Genomic DNA, 22,097 nt, shown 5'->3' on the forward strand with positions numbered 1-22,097 from the left:
ATTCACGGATATTTTCGATTAGGATCTCTCTGCTTCCAGTTATTAAGAATGAGCTAACTACTGTTAGGACCAAATATGAAATTGTATGAAACTGTATGTATATAACTGGTATAACTGGTATGTATTCAGAGAATTAGGACGGTGGAGATTATTTAACTCTTTAATTGTATTTGTTTATTTTGTAGTGTTTTTTCATAATATTCTACAAAGCAAAGCATTGTTTTTATAGAAAAAATAGCATAAACAACCGCTAGATATCGCTCAAATTACTCAAATTATAAACCAACAGTATTGAACACAACAGCGACGTCATGCGGCCTTCAGGCGCGCGATGCTGCATTCAAATGCTGTCGGAAATAGGGCATATTTTAAGGTTGTGTTCCAAACCTCTCCTATGCCGCGCCATTCCTCCTGTCTCACACTGCAACAGCGTCTCTGACAGAAAACAGGGGGAAAGTGCGTCCATACAAAGATAATTTGCAGGTGTAGCTCGGTGGTAAACAATTAAAATAGTAAGCTTATTTGTGGGCATGTTATGCTAAAAACAACCTAGCACTAGGACCCCTCAGCCGTGTGTCAGCTGACGAGGCAGCCACTTAAATGCGACGCGACGCTGTATGGCCCGCAGCTTTTTCAGCTTGTTGCAAAAACGGATGTTACTCCTGTAACAGGCCCATGTCTGAAAACCCAGACAGACAGTCACATTTCAAGAGAAAGTCGGCAACACTCGAGTCCGTCGGTCCAAACAGGTAAAGGCGTTTCTTCGTCTTAAAATCAGTTAATGCGTCCAGCTAATGTGACGTTAACGTTTTTCTCGCTTCGTAGGAGTACGCAATAGAGTGTCGTTTGATGACAAATCCTGTGTTAGCTAATGTTATTCCTTTATCCGCAACAGCAGCAGAGCAAGATGGAGTGTGAGTGGAAGCCAGACGAGCAAGGACTTCAACAAATTTTACAGCTGCTCAAGGAGTCTCAGTCGCCAGATACGTCCACACAGAGATCCGTCCAGCAAGTATCCTTTCCTAAGCCAGATATGGGTGTCAACGTATGTTTTGATACTTGTTCGTGCTTAATACTGTCAGACTCAACAGGCTAGCGATAGCTAATACTAGCCGGTTGGTTACCGTTATAAGCAGGTACGCAGGTGCTGACCGGTTGGTGCTTTTTGTTTCTAATAAGCTCAGCGTGCTACTAGCAAAGCGGGCCGTGCCGTGCTGAGTGTCCGGGCATTTGTAACACTGTAGATCGGTGTATTATGTCGGGTTAATATAACGGATAACTACGCTCAAGTAAACGTCGCATGTAGGTTTGATCCAGCCGTCAGTCGCCTCCCTGTATGCCCTCACCTCGCATTATTGTCTAGCAGAAAATATGAAGTCAACAGCTAATTCCTGCAACACCCCTGTATATCACCCACAACCTGATCTGCAAATAACACTGGGCAAAGTGTTCAGTTTAATTTATAATCTGGATTATTAGATGAAATGTGAGATGTTTAAATAATATCATGTATTTTGTCTTACTGGTGTAATGATAATTGTATTAATGAGGACAAAAAATGTAACCCCATATATCCAATGAGTGACTGCCTATTTGCATTATAATCATCTTAAACTGTAAACATAATTAGTTGCTAAAAGAAATGCCATGATGTAACACAAACATGTATGTAAATATGTATGATAAATGCATCAGCATGTAAAATTTACAGTTCTCTTGTGACAGGACAATAAAAACCAGACAAAGGATCTGTACTATGAAAAGAACAGATTGCAGATGAAATCTGAATCTGAAGAAACTAACGTAATTAGTATTAAACCATCACATTTGCTTTGTCTAACTTTACAGAGGGCTGTCAGGATTTGAACCACACTCAAATCCTTAAAATCAAACATGTTTGACATACAGCTATGATGACCCCCAAACCAGATTACTTGGCAGGCATTAGACCGAGAGTCGAGACATGAAATGAAATACAGTTGGGCTGGCAAATAGGGGAATAAAAAAGCTGGCTGAAAAATATGTGGTTTTGTAGTTATAGCTGTATAAAATGGAAATTACATTATAAATCTGTCATATATCTTGTGTCAGATGCAAATGTGCCACGGCATTTCCTACAAATCGCCACATACTTTTGCATTAGAGACCAATTATTACCCACTGCTCCATGCTGCTGGCCCTTATGTTTTTTTATGTGGTTGCATGCTGATCCTAAATGATTTGCTTATGTAACACTTCATATGCACTGCATCATTAACTCAGACGAGCCACTGTTACAGCCCTAAATATGCCATCTGGCTGGGTGGATTCAGTATTTGGTCATGTCAAATGACATATTTATGACCCCCTATAAACATACACCCAGTCCCTTCACACAAATGCCATTATCCTGTTACATTACACCAGCACTAGGCCAGATAAACACCTGCTCTTACTACATTTCTTCAGCTGAAAAAGAACATCAGTTTTTGGCATTATTACCAGGCTACAGATTGCGGTGGTAATGTGCTCACAACCGTTTAACATGCTGTCTGTACAGTGAGCACCTTGTCTTCCTCAACCACTTTCCCCAGAGACTTGAGCAGCTGAACCAGTATCCAGACTTTAACAACTATTTAATATTTGTTTTGACCAAGTTAAAATCAGAAGGTAAGCTCTCTGTCTGTCTGTGTGAGTTTGTTGTATCTGCACTGTGTTCCTAGATCATCTGATGGTAGTCGGTGGTGTGAACGTTAGACATGTCATTTTTATGTAACCGCTCAGTGACAGGTCTGTCTAACCATGACTCGGCTGACCTGATGGCATCTTTGCCACAGATGATGTGGCACTCAGAATATGGGTCACTCTAATTTTAAACCTAATTCCTGGCACCACTCAACTCTTGGCTTGACAGTCTGCACAGTAGATGACCCAAATGTTAAGCAGTGTTAAGACATTTTAGGATACTGTTCGACTATTTCTCATAGTTCAGATGCAACAAGCAGCAAATATTCAGAAGCAAGAGGATGAGTAATTCCGAAAGTGTAGCCATCGTTTCATACAAATAGAACTTGCTCCTGTCCGTCATTTGCTAACTAGTATCTTTGTGTTTAGCACTTTGCACTTTGTTTCACACAATTGAAACAGGTTATAGTGTATGTTCTGCTGCTTGTGTGAATCATGTTGGGTTTCATGATAAGGAATGTGAAGGCAGTAAAATCCTGTGAACAGTTGAATGACTTGAGTCACCAACATTTACAACACTTTAACCTGACTCCACCAGTGTAATTGTGCTCAAATAAAGTGTTATTTTAAGAGTTAACATTCCGTTGTCTTTTCTCCACCCTCCAAGACGAACCGACGCGGTCCCTGAGTGGGCTGATACTGAAGAACAATGTGAAAGCCCACTATCAGAACTTCCCTAATGGTGTGTCTGATTTCATCAAGAGCGAGTGCCTCCAAAACATTGGAGACTCTTCTCCCCTTATCCGTGCCACTGTGGGTAAGTTGCATCTTTCTTTAAGATGCTGGAGGAAGAGATCGTTCATCATAAGATTGCGAGCTGCCACAGCTTGCTTGTTTATAACTTATAAAGAAAAATATCCACACTAGTTCTGTGCTTACCTTGTTATTATTTTTCCTGTGCAGTTCCCTGGTGGTGTATATTTGCTTAAACATACTGTTACATTGAACCTACTGCTAAATACAAGAGCTTCACATGTTATTTGGGGAAATGTCAAAACTGGTCAGTGTTCGTAGTAGATGACAGTCAAAGCAGGTTAAAGGAAAGTGAGGATGCCAATAAAAGTTACAGTTCATAATTTCAAGATAATGTTAAATAAATATAGTTAATTTCTACATTAACTATTTAGTTATACTTACGATGCTAACTGATGAATTGTAAATAAGTGTGTTGTGTCAAAATGATATGATTTGAGAATGCATGACACTGCAGTGTCTGTGTATTCTTTGTACTTTTGTCACACCAGTGTAACTAACAGTAAATCCTTCTTGTAACAGGTATCCTCATCACCACAATCGCCTCCAAAGGAGAGCTACAAAACTGGCCGGAGCTTCTGCCTAAGCTCTGCCAGCTGCTGGACTCTGAGGACTACAACACATGTGAGGTGAGGATGAACACAGGTTGGATCTTGTGATTGTGGGATCTGATGTTTCTGCTCATCCGTCAGAGCCTACAGTGAGTGGCAGTATTTTTATTTTATTTTTTATGTTAACCATCTTGTATAGACAGTATTGGTTGTCTATGGCATACAAGACGTTGATATTGATCATTTACACTGTAGTGTAATGTGTTTATGTACAAATCAAATCAACATGTTTGTAATATTAGGATACTTCCTTAAACATTAGACCCAAAAATGAAATACAGTGGGATTGGTCAAACCAGTATCTATATGGCAGAATCTTTTAGTGATTACACTGTAATTTCTTTATTACTGGGACTTGTTGATACTTGGGTTTTTTAAATATTACAGTAGTTCTTCTAAATTCCTCATCTCGACTCACTGTGCACAGTCAGCTCATAAGAAATTGGGAAAAATAGGTGTCAGCTCTTTTTCTAAGCTGTTTGTGCGAGTGTGTGTGTGTGTGTTTGTGTGTGCGTGTATGAGGGAAAGAGAGGCAGAGATTACATACACACATTTGTGATCATATGTTATGGCAAACTTCTGCTATAAGTAAACCTGTTCAGGCAAACAGTGCTGCATGTCTGTTGATTTGTTTGTTTATTTATTGTGGGGAAGGGAAGAGAGCTGGGTCAGCTATAAAGCAGCATCTGGATAGCATCCTGCTGGCCAGATGAACTAAAGGCAGTCTCACAGCTGGAGCTCCAGCCACAACTACAGATTATTCAACACGGAATTATTTATTCTCTTTTTATCCTTTTTACCAGCAAACCATATGACCCCATTTTCTGACTTGGCACACGTCACCCAGAAACCCAGAAAAGCTTTTTTTTTTAATGTGCACATTAGCTAAAACAACGTAGTGTTGTTCTGTTTTTCTCTATACTCCCTTATTATCCAGTTCTTTGTATTTCGATGAATATCTTTACTTTCCCTGATTGCCTTACAGTATAACATCATCAGTCCTTGAGGGCATCCAGCAGAATACTTAATGTCATTAGTTCTTGATGATATCAGCTCTTCTACAGTTACTCCATTGAAATGCTCCATTGCAGTGACCACTAAAATTATAATTCAGTAGCCTGCAGAGGATGTTGGATCAGTTGATCTGTGTAATGGTGCCGCACCCACACTTAGACTCACATAAACACCCGGGTAGTTAATATGGTGCCAGATGCATGTGCCTGTGACATCAGCCACTACAGAGAAGGCAGATACCTTATATAGGAGAGGATGTACAAATGAAGTAGCATGTTAAACTGTAATGCTCAGCTGTGTTGAAGGGCATTTGAAATGTGTTCTCGCAGGATTACCCATCACTGCATAGAGCGGGAATATGATCATCTGAAATTTAAAGAAGTGGTGTGACAGAAAAAAAATGGCCTCTCTTTGTAGCACCACAGCCCGCCTCTCTTATAAAGCTCATTCAGAAGCTGAGATTTAGGTCAGCTATTTACTGCGGAGGATCCTGAAGTGTATGTGTGTGTGTGTGTGTGTGTGTGTGCAAGGCTTAACACTGGACAGTGACCAAACGTAGCAACTCCTCATAAGACTCAGTATGTTTTTGAAAAGCAGCTTGGAGGCTGGAAAGCTTCTTAGCGTCTGATGTTGAAGATGGTTAACTTGGTGCTGGATGAAAAAAAAGTATCTACTAATCTTGTGCATAAAGGTGGAAAAATACATTTAAAATGCTTTATTATTGTTGGTTAATCATTATGAAGTTTAAAATTTGTGGCATGTTTATGTTGAGTGTCATTGAGATAGAACAGTAAAGGTCACCAGTGTTGTGACTAGTCTTTTCTTTCCAAGGCAAATTTTCCCACTAATGCCAATGGCAATAATGATACTTCACAATTTAATTTCAGCTATTACACTTGGATTAGGTGACACTTGAATTCGAGATGTAGGGGCAATAGACAGTTTCATCCCGGTTCTGTGGATATGTGTGAACATGTGCTATTTTCTATAATAACCCACATGCCAACCCTTACATTATCAAACCCAATACAGAGTAGTTCATTTACTTAATTTTTTCAAACCATTCCTTCTGTTTGGTCTCACACGATGATGTCAATTAAAATGCATGTCCTGTTAGCCATAACTGTATATTCTTTGTTTGGTGAAAATAACCCCCTCTGGACGGCTTCCTGAAGTAACTAGTTGTAGTTGGTTATTCTTGTTTAAACATATTTTATTCAGAAAAGCTAAACTGAATGTCTGTCTCAACTGAATGAATGTTGCTAACTCTACAGCAGACGTTGTTCATGTACCACACACAGCTAATACCTTCAGTGTGCCAAACAAATCTTTGAAGGTGTTGACTATTGCCGTTGAGACATAATATTGCCGTACATAATCTACACCATTACTGCCAGCTGGACATTGATATCTATTTTGGGGATATTTTTAGTGGCTGCCAGTGTACGGTTTTGGAGCCATGTGCATTTTGTAATCTAAGCAATGAGAAAAGTGTTGCGATGCGTTGGCCTCAGGCCTTTTGACCCGCCTAAATGTCTTCTGTGTTATGCATTTATAGTTTATCTATATTTATGTAAGATGATCCTCCTGATGATCCTGAATTACCCTCCCCATATGAGTGCAGAGCAGTCTCACACTGAGCCATAATGTCTACTGATGTTGGGTGGAAAAAGACGGTTGGATACATGGTGTAATGGTGGTGTGTAGCTGTGAGCCTTGAGCAATGTGTTATCTGAAGTTGAGGTATTTCATTTGCTTATTTTTTATCAGTATATACAACAAAATATTCAGTGCCTTGGTGACATGATGCAGCTGTACCATACACCCATGAAAACCAGTAACTGGTTTTAATGTTGTGGCTCGTCTTGTCTTGTTTGTGGTCAAAGATCAGCAGTTGTAGGAAGAACCCTGTGCCACCACACTGTACCCCTCTCTGCATACTCTATAAAAAGACATGAGCAGGTGTGTTGGATGCCAAGTGCAGTGTTGGTGGGTGGCTTTATATAGGTTTTGCCCGAGAGCAGTTTTACTGTTTTGATTAATGGCATTTGGAAAGTGGTTGCGATGGTGTTGTGAGGGTCAAGTTTGATGCTACTCCAAAGGGTAAATGATCATGTATGAAAATGCTTTACCACCTCAGTGCTCATGTGAACAGTAACGTAATTCAAGCTTCCAGAGCAGGAGTCTTAAGGGGCTGTTTAGTTGACTAAATACATACCTCTCTTTGCCCTGGCTCGCTGTCATCTGCGTGACTTACATTCTCCCGTTTAATGACCGTCCATAGCAGGACTTTAAGGGAGGATTACACTTCAGACGCTTCGGCGTCACTGGAATGTCTGAAGGCCACTCCCATTTCTTTGCCCTTCTCTGTTGACACTCACTCACACAAACACCTATATTACATTTTGACGTCAGTGGGAGCGGTGCTCTGTCCTGCTCCTCACGTTTGCACATGGGCTCAGTTAGAATGGAGCTGCTTTAAGTACTTTACAGTGTCTCCAGAACCCAAATCTGATGTTGAATTGCTGAGTTGTCATTATTCATTCATTAATTTGACAAAATTAAGCAACTATTATAGCATTCTGTTTGGTATGAAACGACTGGATTTGTTCTTGTATTATTTGGAAGATTTAAAGCTGCTACCATATATATGATTAACTATCAATTAATCTTATGATTATTTTTCCTGACAATTATTCAGTATACAACGGTATAAAACGGAGAAAATTTTAGCAGCTAAAATGCATGTTATTTTTCAGTTTTGCTTGAAAAATTACTCAATCATTTCAAAATAGTTGCGTCAGTTGAGTAATGGATTTAAATTGTAGTTCAACTTCCACAAAACAATTCATTCAGCCTAATCTGGAATTATTGTGCCACTCAGCTTCATCAAATTTAAATCTGGTACTTCTTTATTTCAGAGCTTCAACACCAGCAAGTCTCAAATACATTTTTGTCATTCCAAACATGAAATGAAATCACCTGTGCTGGCTCTGGAACAGTTATTTTATTTTCTTGTTCATTTAAACTGGCTGTTCTCCTGCAAGTGAGCAATCTGAACTTCAGAGGGAAAATCATTTTAATCAAGTTAATTACACTGTGTCTTCTCCTGTTTGTGACCTTGACACAGTATCAGCTTTAACCTTCCTCGTCTTATTTCATCCCTTACCCTCCTCCACATTTTTCTGAAACCATTCTGTATCTGTCATCTGAAAGCAATGCCGACATGGGAACAGTTTCCATGGAAACACATTTCAGACGGCGTCAGTGTCAGTTGCTGTGCTGTTTCTTGTATCTGCTCTTCACACTGCATTTTTGTGAGACACACTGGAGTCTGCAGCATATCGTGAGCATGCATACTAACCATCCGTCAAGCAGCTAGTATTAAGGAAGAGGTGTGTGTGTGTGTGTGTGTGTGTGTGTGTGTGTGTGTGTGTGTGTGTGTGTGTGTGTGTGTGTGTGTGTGTGTGTGTGTGTGTGTGTGTGTGTGTGTGTGTGTGTGCGCGCGCTGGTCTTTGGATAAGTCTGACTGTTTGAAGGTTATTAGAGCAGGAGAGGATTGGCAGGCTGAACACATTTTTTTATACAATCGTTGTAACATTTTATATGACCTGTGCATATTTTATATAAATGCTTATATGACATTTGTTCACTACAGAGCAAATAAATATGAACATATATTTAAAATACTTTTGGAATGTACGGCAAAATACAACAGGATGTCGGCACAAAACAAAAAAGGTAAATGGAAATCTAAATTCAGTCAACCTCCACAGCATTGTGGGGACTTCATGTGAGATAAATTCCTTTCAGTAATCACTTATGTCACTTATTATAATTATTATTATTAAGTCTCCTTGCACTGATTGAATAGATTTAGTACTCAGTACTTACGCCAAGGTCTCCCACTGAACTGAAGCTCTAGTGGTGTTCCTCACGTATCGCTTTGGATATAAGAATCTGCCAAAGGAGTAAAAGTAATGTAATGTAGCCATAGCATCTTAGTAGCTGGGGAATAACTGTCTGATAGTTGTGAAATCCTGTCTTAGAATTTGTCTGGACGGTGTAATTCTCATCACTTTCTTTGTTGTCTTTGCTCATCCCTCAGGGAGCGTTTGGAGCCCTGCAGAAGATCTGTGAAGACTCTGCTGAGATCCTGGACAGTGACATGCTGGATCGTCCTCTTAACATCATGATCCCCAAGTTCTTACAGTTTTTCAAACACAGCAGTCCTAAGATTAGGTACAAAGTTCCTCCTTATACTTTCCGTTTCTATTAACTGTAATTATCTGCTAATCATGCTTGTTGAACTTAACAGGGGAGGTTCGTTCTTTTTCATTGATTAAATTTATGGCTTTGATGATGCATGATTATCAGTTGATCACACAAAATGATCTGGCACCCAACTTAACTTAATAATTTAATAATTTAATCACACACATACGCTATATGTAGAAGACAGACTAAAGGTCTATGTAAATGTACAGTACAGTACAGTCAAAGTCTCAGTCTGTTTTAATGCAGCATGTCTGTTGACTGTATAAAAGACTTACTCATATTTGGAGGTTAAATTAGTGGCAATGGGGCAAAGAAGAAAAACAGAGGCTGTATTCATAGCGTGCAACATGTGAGGTAAACACGCTGGTGTGACTCTTATGTGATGGTTATTGTGTTGCAGGTCTCATGCCATTGCCTGCGTCAATCAGTTCATCATCAGCAGGACCCAGGCTCTTATGCTGCACATCGACCCTTTCATTGAGGCAAGTCTGACTGTTACGCATTGCCATCTGTACACAATTATCATGTAGACAAACTGTTCCTCTTCCTGCTTCAGCAAATAATAGCTACTGCGGCGAGATTTTGTCTGAGGTTTACCTCTGAGCTTGTTACTTTATAAAGCCGCTCTGTGTCTGTTCCAACCCTAATGTTAAATCATGGCGGCACATTGTGTAGCTTTTTTCTGAATCCCTTGTTAAAATTTAACTTCCCTCATGAAAAGGCTGAAGTCGTGATTTGGTTTTACTGCTGATTTTATGAAGTCTTCAAATTTTGGCTATTTCAATCAGTTTTTATCATTCTTACTTCTTTTTAATTGCTTTTATTGCTGGATATATTTTTCATATTTAGAGGTGGGAAGAAGAGATAACAAGGAACAAAAGGCTTGTCTGACTAATCTCCATAAGAGATTTAAAAGAGTAAACGCCTTTAAAACAGCAAAATAAATCTATTTTTTGAAAAGCAAGAAGCACAATTAGATTATATTTCTTCATTGCATGAACCTCTGTTGAAATATTGTCATAAAGTGTGTAACAAAACATCTAAAGTTTTGGTGCTTTTTATAGCAACATGTAAAAATGTTCCATTCTTAAAATGTCAAGCAGTAATAAAGTGGCAAATGTAGAATAGCGGAGCAGCTACAGAGATAAGATGTCTGCAATAATGACAAATGGAAACTTGAATCTAGATTAAACCGAACAAACTGCCATAAAACATACAATGTACATTAAAAAGCCAGCAATAAATAAAACCTTGACACGAGATTGGTACCAGTGTATTTATATCACAAGAGAATACAATGGGACCTGTTACTGCATGGACTTGGTCCCACCCCATTCATGTTTGTTCAGGAGCTCGCATGATGTACAATTATTATTTTAAGTAGTGGTTGTGGTAGTAGTTGTTTCACACACACTCAAGACATTTGACCCTGGACCCTTTCTGTCCTCCTGTAGAACCTGTTTGCTCTGGCAACAGATGACGAACCAGAAGTGAGGAAGAATGTGTGCAGAGCTCTAGTCATGCTGCTGGAAGTTCGCCTGGACCGTCTCCTGCCACACATGCATAACATCATAGAGGTGAGTGAAGCTGGGGAGGAAATAAGAGCGAGGCCCAGTTAAACACTGGTGTAAAGGAAAAGAATTAGATGTAGTTTAAGGATAAGTCACACTTTCTTATTTAATTTAGAATATTTTTATATTTTTCTTATTGTCAACAATTCTTATAAAAGACTAATGAAAATGAATTGATCCTTTGTACTCATGTTGTCTGTCTATGCAACCCCTGATTGCTTTGTCCTCTGCACCATAGACCTTTAAACACTGTTAAAGAATATGTTCTTTCAAAAACCTATATTGCCCAGCTGTTGTAGTAAATTATTTAGCCTTTTAAAAATAAAATGAAATTATATATTTTTGACACATTTTTATGGCATTTGTTGACAAAAACAACCAATCCTTTAATGATACAGTCCTGATGATGCCCTGTGGACAGGTGTGGTATTTGTGTTGCAGTTGGGCTGCAGATGTTGTTGCATTTGTACTTTTAGACTGAAATATTCCATTTTGTGTATAAGATTAACATAAAAGTGTAACGTACAGTATCTAATGTTACATTTCTCTTAATCATCCAAGTACATGCTACAGAGGACTCAGGACCAAGATGAAAATGTTGCCTTGGAGGCCTGTGAGTTCTGGCTTACTCTGGCGGAGCAGCCGGTGTGTAAGGAAGTGCTGTGTGGACACCTCTCCCAGTAAGAATACACACACACACACACACACACACACACACACACACACACACACAATAAACAGACTGACACTCTAGTGCTAATATTGAGAGCTGTTGATTCATAACAACCTTGGCAGTAAGTTACTGAGGACCTTGTCATAGGTTGATATTCTTCTTCTTCACCTCGGGACAGCTGATTAAGAACCCTGGCTGTTGACCTCAGCCATAACATCTGTCACCACACTGTCACATGAAACTGTGCCCACAGCAGGAATCAGGTGTGAGTGATTTCTTGTGGGCCCTGACCTATCCTTGCCCTTTGTTCTCATAATTTTTCCTCCGATTTCCGCTCCAGGCTCACTCCGGTTCTTGTCAACGGGATGAAGTACTCTGAGATTGACATTATCCTGCTCAAGGTCAGTTTGTGCAGCCTGTTATTTGTACCTGTAGATAAGACGATGAATTGAACCATGACTCAGGATGTCACGCCGTTCAATGAAGTGGTTTATGTGACTGTGTTGTGTACAAATACATGTGGGATTTATACATTTTACCACAAACATTTGTAGAAGTTGATGTGGTTACAAATATGACTGCAATGGAAAATCCGACTTGATTCAGACTGAACTTTCATTCTGATGGCGATAATTTCTTTCATACACAAATAATGCACTGTTGTTGTCCAAGCAAAACTAATGTGGTTGCATCATACACCTCTTTCATCCCGCACATTCATCAGGGCGACATTGAGGAAGACGAGGCCATTCCCGACAATGAGCAAGACATCAGACCACGCTTCCACCGATCGCGCACAGTTGCCCAGCAGCATGAGGGCGATGGGATCGAGGAAGAGGAAGATGAGGATGATGAACTGGATGATGATGATACTATCTCTGATTGGAACCTGCGTGAGTTCAGTGCCTGTGCACATGGAAACATCTAGATCTCTCTCCAACTTTTGTCTCCCTTTCTCTTTATTGAGAGCCAGGAAACGATAAGTGTATTGACTGCTTGTTTTGTGTTTGTGTGTACGGTACCTGTGATGTCTGTGTGTTTGTCTGCACACTTCTGTGTTTGTCTGTATGTCTCTCTTCTTTTCTCCAAATGTTAGGTAAGTGCTCAGCAGCAGCGTTGGACGTGTTGGCCAACGTGTTCAGGGATGATCTGCTGCTGCACATTCTGCCCCTTCTCAAAGAGTTGCTCTTCCATCCAGAGTGGGTAGTTAAAGAGTCTGGCATCCTTGTGCTGGGGGCTATCGCTGAAGGTAAGAAGAGAAAGAGAAAGATGAAGGAAAAAGTGGGGACAAAGCATTGGGAGTAAGGTCCTCCTCAGAATTTGGAATCAGAGGAAATGGCTGCTAGAGTTGACACGGTTTTTATCCCTGTTTACAGGCTGCATGCAGGGCATGATCCCATATCTGCCTGAGCTCATTCCCCATCTCATCCAGTGTTTGTCTGACAAGAAGGCCCTGGTGCGTTCAATCACCTGCTGGACACTGAGCCGCTATGCCCACTGGGTTGTCAGCCAGCCCCCAGATATTTACCTGAAGCCCCTAATGACGGAGCTGCTCAAACGTATTCTGGATAGCAACAAGCGTGTGCAGGAGGCCGCTTGCAGGTAAAGCCATGTCATTTTACAGCACATTAGGAACTCTGCGCTTCATCTGGAGTTGGTGTACAATGTTTCCTTTTAATCTCTCCTGACCAGTGCCTTTGCCACTCTGGAGGAGGAGGCTTGCACAGAGCTGGTGCCCTACCTGGCGTTCATCCTGGACACACTGGTGTTCGCTTTCAGCAAGTACCAGCACAAAAATCTGCTAATTCTTTACGACGCCATAGGAACTCTGGCAGACTCAGTGGGACACCATCTGAACAAACCGGTATGCAGAACAGAAATGTGGACTCTGTTTCACTTCACATTTCTAAAATTAGCACAGACTACTCCATCTTCCTCATTTTACTTTTGTAGTGTTGGTTGTGGTAAGTGTATCAGATGTTACAGTCATTGAATGGATGCATCAATGTATGTAATTATCTTCACTCATTATTTGCATACTGTGTCTGTGTCATGTATTAGGAGTATATCCAGATGTTGATGCCTCCACTAATCCAGAAATGGAACCAGTTGAAAGATGAAGACAAAGATCTCTTCCCTTTATTAGAAGTGAGTGTCTAATGTGCGGTTACTGCGTGCGTCAGTGATGTTAGTCCAAGTTCTATGATGAAAACATCAGGTCACTGACTGTATATTCCCTCCCAACCTGCCTGCTTTTGTCAGTGTCTGTCGTCAGTAGCCACAGCCCTGCAGAGTGGCTTCCTGCCCTACTGTGAGCCTGTGTACCAACGCTGTGTCAACCTAGTCCAGAAGACACTCGCTCAGGCCATGGTGAGTGTAGGACCCTCAAATGTGCAAACATACACACACTCTCACCCTACATTTTATTATTATATGTAGATGCAAAAGAGGAAAGTCTTTGACTCTACCTTCCACACAACCAGGTTAAACTTAATGCAATATTCATTAGAGCAGCTTTAACAATGGATCAAATAACTGTGATCAGGTCAGGTGGACACGAGCATGACTACAAATGAATGCTAATGCTGCTCTGTGTCTGCTGGATGTGTGTATTGGAAATTGTTTGCTTACATGTTCATCATATCATCTTTGTAAGGTAAGAATAGGTCAATGTTTATTGTTTGTTGCACTGCCCCCTAGTGGAGAAAAATTGAATTAATGAATGCTCAATGTGCAGGTTAACTACATGTTTAATCGCCACAACTTTTAAAGGGAAAATTTAGTCTCAGGATAGAGAACCGACTCCATAACTTCATAACAACTTGATCATCCAGTAGTTAGTCATGTTAATTTAATGGTAACTCTTACCCTCTGTACTGTCATCCTTCACTCTTCCAGCTTCACCAGTCACAGCCAGACCAGTATGAGGCCCCTGACAAAGACTTCATGATCGTGGCTTTGGATCTTCTCAGTGGACTGGCTGAGGGTTTGGGAGGCACCATTGAGCAGCTGGTTGCTCGTAGCAACATCCTCACTCTCATGTACCAGTGCATGCAGGTGAAGAGCTCAGTCAAAGTCAGTGTTTCCCATACATTATTAATACATGATTAATTTGTGGCAGCCCGCCACAATTTCAACATTGACCGCCACACTGCTCAGCCTCGTTGCCCCCCCCCCCCCCCCGCCCCCTTTCCCCCCCCCCCCCCCCCGCTCGCTCGCCCTCTCACACAAACACATTGATAACAGACTCGTCTGTCATAGTCAGACTGGCCATCGGAAGCACCAGGAAAAATCGGCAGCTGGTGGGCCATAAAAAAAATCCATAAAGTTTTTACCGTCCCTGTCCACATCTTTACTGGCCCTCTCTCTCTCTCTGTGTCTGTGTCTGTGTGTGTGTGTGTGTGTGTGTGTGTGTGTGTGTGTGTGTGTGTGTGTGTGTGTGTCATTGGGATGAGCAGAGCGTGCTGCTTCCATGTGATGGCACTAGGCTCACTGGCCAATCACAATTTGTAGTCATCCATTGGGTTGTTATTTTTTTGGCACAACAGCAATTCAGCTGTATATATTCAGTTATTTATTTGTCACAAAGTACTTGGCTGTTAAAATATTTTCTGTGAAGCCTCTTATATACAGTATTATGTTACATTCATTTAAGATAGTCCCCTCCACGCCCTGTCAGATACCACCACAAATAGAATCTAATTGTGTGGGAAACACTGCTAATCCATCTATCACATGTCCCTTGTCTGATAAAGTAAACGGATAAAGTCACTTGCATTGTTCACCTGTTGTTGTTCTTTCTCCAACTGTTCAGGACAAAATGCCTGAAGTTCGTCAGAGTTCGTTTGCTCTGCTGGGGGATCTGACCAAGGCTTGTTTCCAGCATGTCAAACCATGCATCGGTATGTTCTGTGCAGTTCACTCTCAGACAGTGTTTCGCAATAAGTTGTTAGTCTGTTGCTAAGTTGACTCACTTTCCCTCTTCCAGCTGATTTTATGCCCATACTGGGTACTAATTTAAACCCAGAGTTAATATCAGTGTGCAACAATGCAACATGGGCAATTGGAGAGATATCTATACAAATGGGTGAGTGCCTCACTTTTAACACATTTTCAAAATATGTGATTTACACTATATATTCAACAGATTTCCTTCTGACATTTCTTGTTCCTCCTACACCCTCAGGGCCTGAAATGCAGCCGTACATTGCCATGGTGCTGCACCAGCTGGTGGAGATCATTAACAGGCCCAACACCCCAAAGACTCTACTGGAGAATACAGGTACCACTCGGTGGCAGTGCTGAGCCAGCCAGCCAGGTGGCCACACACACACAGGGAGGTGCTCACACACTCAGGTCCATTCAGCCAGGATTCACCACACTAACTAGAGTGCCTGTCCTGCCCTTTAATCTCTGTCCAAAAACATTCCCAAGCCGTGAGCCTTACAGGTTTCGCTGGTTTCTCCAAAGTATGTAAAAAATTTCTTCCACTGATTTGCAGCCTGGCAGCACGGCTTGCAAATGGAGATAAAAGACAATGAAACACAGGGCTGGGCCCTGGTGTGAGATTCTTGACAATCTTGAATAAAGCGAACCATGTAAGTGCCCACTCTTGGAATTAACTAATGTGGACTGACTGTCACCATCAGGTGAGGTAGAATATTATTGTAACAACAAAATGCAAAGCACAGGCAGTGTGTGAGATAGATAGGTGAGTTCACAGCCTCACATAGTTAACTGTTACCACAAGACACAGACATATTTACTGAACACTTAAACAATAACTACTCATGAATGATTGAGAATACACTTAAACTGACTAAATTTAGGGCACCTAACCTAGAGCATTCTTCAAAGAAAAAGGTTACACTCTGCTCTTGGGTTTACTAGTTGAATTGGAAATTATAACGTGATGAGTCAGAGAGCCTGTCGTCAAAAAGATGCATGCAAGGGTGAAGTGTAACCTCCCAAAATTAAAAGAAAAACTAGGGACTCTGTAGATGTGTTCCTGTTTGTTTGCTGTCAGTTTATTTGTTGCTTTTATTTACTGTTCTTTAAATGTGGATGCATATCTGCCAATAGATGTTAAATGTTGTTAAGAATGGCCAATGTTTGATGCAGGATACATGATAATCCAAACAACTGTGTGATGCCAGTCTAGTTTCATACGAACCTATTAATGTTTGCATCATACCTGTGAATGTTTTCACCAGTTGTTGCATGTTTTCAATGTAAAAATTGAAAACACGTGAACCAGAAAGATACAAATGAATGACCCCAATCCGGATGTTTCGGCCGTGTGTAAATCTGATGTCTGTCTTAGAGATTTCTAAGACAACCAGTTTATCAGTGGAACTTGTTTTTAAAATAGACAGCCATGTAACGCCACAGTTAAAGGTGGGTATGGCAGTAAATTCTTGGAGAGTGCGCATCAGCACTTTTCATTTTGTCTCCGATCAGATGATCCTGCACTGAACTTTACTCTAATGAGCATACCATCTGCTTTCTGCATGTGTCATTGGACTGTTCATAAATGCCTGTTTGTTAATGAGAATGTTGCATAGTTTTGTGTCTCTTAAACTTAGGTCCTCCCTCCTCTCTGCCTCATAAGAACCTGCTGTGCTGGATACTAGTCTCCCTCCATGTAGTTGGCTTGGAGTAATCTGTCATTTCTTTTCAAAAGAACAAAAAAAAAAAAAAAAACACATTTATGTTTCTTATGGAAAATTAACATTTGTGAGTTTAAGGGAGAAATCTCTGAAAAAACCCAAGTGAACTGCTCTTGTTTAGGCCAGTCACATACACATGCTGCACTTTAGCTAGCCTGTGTCTTAACATTGAGACCTATAAATCAAGCTAATGAATTTCAATCAGTCTCATAGTAGATTTGAGCAGCTGTTTGAGCCGTATGATTTCTGAAAGCAGATGCCATTGTTTGCCTTTTTTCTATGAATGTCCTGTCAAAGTTGTCAATGTGTTCTCCCTTAAACGTGTTGTATGTTTTTTTAGAGTGTCATATTTTACATTCCTCCCCATGATTGACGGGGCAGTAATAATCAACACTAGTGAAATCTTCTGTTTATTATCATACACAGATTCTGTTGATTTATGTCTCTGAGTTGTTTGTTTTTTCTTTATTTTTCTCCTCCCCTCCTCATTGCTCATGTCTTGGTTGGCGTTTGGTGGTGTGTAACCGTGATTGCGTTACCTTAGCAATAACAATTGGTCGTCTTGGTTACGTTTGTCCTCAAGAGGTGGCACCCATGCTACAGCAGTTTATAAGACCCTGGTGTGTATTATTCAATCTTTTATTTAATTCATCTTCTCTCTGCTTTCTTCCTATCTTCTCATCTGTCTCCTGTTGCTCCCTTTCTTCTCCCCTGTTGCTCTCCTCCTCTCCTCACTTCTCACTTTCCTTCTCAGATGAAGTCTTTTCAGTTGTTTTTTTCTTTTTTGTTTTTTTTTTCTTATCAGTTTGTAATCATTGCCAACCATGTGACTAACCCTGTCCTCTTTTAGGTCCTACTTGTGATTTGTTTTTTGCCTCAGTAGCACCTTCATGTATTATACATTAATTTGTTTAATTTCTAGTTTTTTGTCATTGTTAACTGTCGCTAACAACCTAAAAGATGCATGGGATCAGATTTTGTCACATGCCTGCTGGTTCAACAACAGAGAAAGGATGCAGTCTTTGCTGCAAAAGAGCATTCCTCAATCCCTTTCTCATTTAGTAGTCACCCAGCTGCATGTGCCTGTCCCAAAATGACCCCAATGACCTTCTCTAGTCAATCTGTCGAAAAAAGTAATGTTATTGTCAAGGTGCTATAAGATGAGGTTTTGCTGAACACACTGCTCAGACAAAAGTGAAGTTAAAAGAGCTCAGAGTAGTTGTGTTTAAAAGTAAAAGAAAAATGTTTGATTTGTTTTATTTTAATCTGTTTTGTGTGCATGCTTGACTTGTTATCTCAGGTCATGATAGACACTATTATCTCCTCACATGGATGTATACATAGAGTATGATATGTATATACTGATTAGGAAGACAAGTATTGATCATGATAAGATAACACATTAACATTACATTTGTAGGATGTAAATATGGTATATTTGTTAATTTCTCACCCATATAATGTTAGTTTATTGATTCATATATAGGTGTTAGTGTTAGTCATTCATAGTGACAGTTGTTAGCAGATTTATTCACGTTTCTAAAGTTGTTACCTGAGGACTCGTGATGTGTCTCCTGTTAAATTCGGCTGTCCCTGTTGTCAGGTGCACCTCTCTACGAAATATAAGAGACAATGAGGAGAAAGACTCTGCGTTCAGAGGAATTTGCACTATGATCAGTGTAAATCCGGGAGGTGTAGTGCAGGTGAGATGCAGCAGTAAGATGGTCATTATGTTGTTGATGGGTCTGGAAGTTGAAATGTTGCCTCACCTCTCTTCTCTGGAACAGGATTTTATATTCTTCTGTGACGCAGTGGCCTCCTGGGTAAATCCAAAGGATGATCTCAGAGACATGTTCTACAAGGTAAAAGCTGAATAAATAATTCAAATGACTGCTGAAAATGTTTTTTTTTTTTTTAAATAAAATTGAGATACAAAGCACTTCATGGTTCGAGAAGAAGACTCACTAATGTCTTCATCCATTTGTTTATTCTTTCACTTATCTGCCCCCCAGTGGAGGATCGGCAGCCTCTACAGTTGACACTCTTAATAACCCTGCCATGCACAAGATCTATTTTGAAATGCAGCGCTCCGTTATAACTTGGTATGAACTTCTCCCGGTGTTTGATTTCAGATCCTTCACGGGTTTAAGAACCAGGTGGGAGAGGACAACTGGAGGCGATTCTCAGATCAGTTCCCGATGCCACTGAAGGAACGGCTGGCAACCTTTTACGGGGTGTAACTGTTTCCACAGCAGGGTGCCTCTTCACTGGGGTCAGTTTTTCTCTGTGATATCATTTGCTGTCGTAGAAAATCAACTGAAAATTGTGCTTATTTCAATATTTAATGTAAAAGAAATGTCACTGTAGGACTGTGCTGCACTCTAATGATGCCTCTTTTTCTCTGCACAGGTCATTCACAATGGGAGACAAAATAGGGAACCTCTTTTACCCAGGGAACATGTTACCCTTTACTGGGGGGAAGGGTCTGCCTGCTCAGGGGAGGGAAGGGGTGCGGACCCCTCCCCGACCTGGTGGACGGGGTGGGAGGGAGGTGGGAGCTGCAGTGCTCAAAGCCCCTATGCACAGGCAAAGGGGGAAAGGGACTGGCAGTACAACCTTATCGTGGGAGGAAATTTCATGTTATCACATCTCAACCCAAAATAATGAAATTTATCACATTCTTCTTTTTTTTTTCTTTTTTTTTTTTTTTTCCCCAAAACATTTTATTTTCTGTCACCAAACTACTGAAAAGAATCGTAAGCAAATATGGAGAAAACTTTGCAAAACTCTGTAAAGCATTTGCTCTTTCATTTTAGTTAGATGATGAATTTTCACATATTGAAAGGCTAGTGCAGAAAATGGTCTTCAGAGTCGATACACATTTATAATCATGTCAGTCAGGTAAATGACATGTGGTAGTTTAATGACACAGAATTCTACCTGGCGAACTGAAGACTGTTCTCAATTGACCGAGTGAAATCAAGAGATATTTTCTCTAAGTACACAGATAGCTCAAAGCTAAGGAATGAGCATCCTATGATAAGAATGCATCGTATTGGATCCATCTCTGGAGAAAATAATTTTATAATGCTGCGTATCATGAAGAATAAGTTATCACCTATATAGTTATCAGATAATTTCAGTGTTCCTATTCTTTAACAGGGCAAATGCTGTTAATTACGTCACTGGAGAGCACAAGATTTTCTTTTTAAGAGCAGCTTTTCTGGGAATAGGTAGCATGCTTGTATCATTGTGAAAAGCTGTAGAATATTAGTGATGTGTGTTGCATTTGACAGCTGTCATTGCCCTGTAATAAGGTTCTTCTTTGACCTTGTAATTTATCAATTTACAGTACATTTGTTTGTTTGTTTGTTTTTTTTTCCTCTACCAGAGAATTACGGCAATCAGCTGTAATGTAGCATGACTGGGTTTACACACCAAATTTAGGCAATGTGTAAAATCTTGGCTGTGATGTAATGTTGGAGTGAATCTCTCAGTTTGGTCTTGTGGTGTGAATGTGACATAGACATTCATCAGCAGACATATCAAAGCTTTAGATGATAACAATCCTCTACATTGTCTGAGCCTCGTGAAAGAAAAATGACTGAGAAGCATGCAGGTTAACACCCTGTGAGTCGGCCATTATCTCTTGTTTCTTGGACTTAAACCACAATGACACAAATCCTGTCTTTAGTGATTTTTAGTGACTTTGGCTGTCAGAACCATGCAGTCCTTCAAAATCAATGTTGAATATGTTCATTTCTCAATGTACTGAAGTTTTTGTTATTGGTTGTTTGGCTTCTTGTGCTAAAAGCATGATCTTGAGGATGACTGTGTTCTAATGTTTTGGGTGGTTGTGTTTTGTGGGGTACTTGGATGCTTTCATCTCTTGCATGTTGGTGGCCCCTCACACCCCAACATATAGTGGGAAGGAGTTTATGGGAGGGAGGGGAGCTTCAATTAAAGGTTTTAAAAGTACATAGTAACCACTTAGGTATTGCAACACTGGGACAGTTAGAACTTAATTACTAAATCTTGCTGGAGTGTTCTCCCTAACCTTTCGCCCCATAGCTGGATGTATAGTTTTTAAATACTGTGAAACTACAATGTTATTGTCTTGTTTTTGCGACGTTATATTTTATAAAGCGTGTAAGTGTTTAAGTTACAAATAGGCTGAATGTATTCCATGATGGGTTGGAGAGATAGGAGGATATTTTTTTTTATTGTTATTGTTTTTTTTTATGCCCAGCCAGTCATTTTTCCTCTGCTGGCCAGAGTAATAACTGCAGTATTTTAACTTTTTTGCGGTGCACATGACATGCACTTAAATATTAAATTGCAAGTGCTTGAAATTAAAGATGTAGCCAAAACCTTCAGAATATGACTCTAGTGTAAAGACAGATTATTAACAAAGTATTGCTGCTAAAAAAATGCATTTACTTAGTAATAAGTAACTTGATGCAATTGGGTTATTAGACTGTAAAAGTAGTTTAGTGTCAGAAAACTTTGAGCAATGTGAAATATATAAGTGGTCTCTTTGATTTAATATTAATGGGGTAAATGTAGGATAGAGTATAATGCATCATGGAATACAGAGGCAATTAATTGTATGTGCCACATCATTTTGTGTTTTGAAGTGATTTTTGTCTGTCACATTCCAGCTGTTTGGCATGCAAAAAAACAGAGTAAGCACGGCTTGGTGTGTGTACACAGTCCTGTTATTCTTTCATTGAAAGAGTGTAGGTCTATAAAACACACAAAACAATCCCCCACCATTGCTGTGCTGTATTTCTGACTCGACTGC

General features: G+C 40.1%; 1 protein-coding gene across 2 annotated transcripts; it reads left to right on the plus strand.

The window, feature by feature from the left end:
• The first annotated feature begins 614 nt into the window (after nucleotides 1–614).
• Nucleotides 615–19,980, plus strand: tnpo1 (transportin 1). 2 transcript variants are annotated; one of them, XM_022744030.1, is made up of 25 exons: nucleotides 615–749; nucleotides 896–1,012; nucleotides 2,574–2,649; nucleotides 3,332–3,481; nucleotides 4,000–4,106; nucleotides 9,211–9,344; nucleotides 9,781–9,862; nucleotides 10,835–10,957; nucleotides 11,513–11,631; nucleotides 11,965–12,025; nucleotides 12,349–12,517; nucleotides 12,721–12,873; nucleotides 13,001–13,226; nucleotides 13,317–13,488; nucleotides 13,686–13,772; nucleotides 13,887–13,994; nucleotides 14,523–14,681; nucleotides 15,439–15,526; nucleotides 15,613–15,711; nucleotides 15,811–15,906; nucleotides 17,838–17,913; nucleotides 18,897–18,996; nucleotides 19,081–19,155; nucleotides 19,426–19,565; nucleotides 19,703–19,980. In XM_022744030.1, the coding sequence occupies exons 2-24, from the start codon at nucleotides 908–910 to the stop codon at nucleotides 19,531–19,533; spliced, it is 2,673 nt and encodes an 890-aa protein (XP_022599751.1). In that variant the 5' UTR covers nucleotides 615–749; nucleotides 896–907; the 3' UTR covers nucleotides 19,534–19,565; nucleotides 19,703–19,980. The 2 variants fall into 2 exon arrangements, with proteins under 2 accessions (XP_022599751.1, XP_022599752.1); XM_022744031.1 differs by having other exon boundaries at nucleotides 899–1,012.
• Nucleotides 19,981–22,097: the final 2,117 nt, after the last annotated feature.

The sequence above is a fragment of the Seriola dumerili genome, unplaced genomic scaffold, assembly GCF_002260705.1.
Source record: "Seriola dumerili isolate Sdu_G_001 unplaced genomic scaffold, Sdu_1.0 BDQW01000074.1, whole genome shotgun sequence".
Lineage (NCBI taxonomy): Eukaryota > Metazoa > Chordata > Actinopteri > Carangiformes > Carangidae > Seriola > Seriola dumerili.

Bases quoted from the DNA above. Each gene is read 5' to 3' on its own strand.
- tnpo1 (XM_022744030.1), top strand. From the start codon at position 908: ATGGAGTGTGAGTGGAAGCCAGACGAGCAAGGACTTCAACAAATTTTA. The intron at 10,958-11,512 runs GTGAGTGAAGCT...TAATCATCCAAG, and splicing joins ACATGCATAACATCATAGAG to TACATGCTACAGAGGACTCA. The intron at 13,227-13,316 runs GTAAAGCCATGT...TCTCCTGACCAG, and splicing joins GTGCAGGAGGCCGCTTGCAG to TGCCTTTGCCACTCTGGAGG.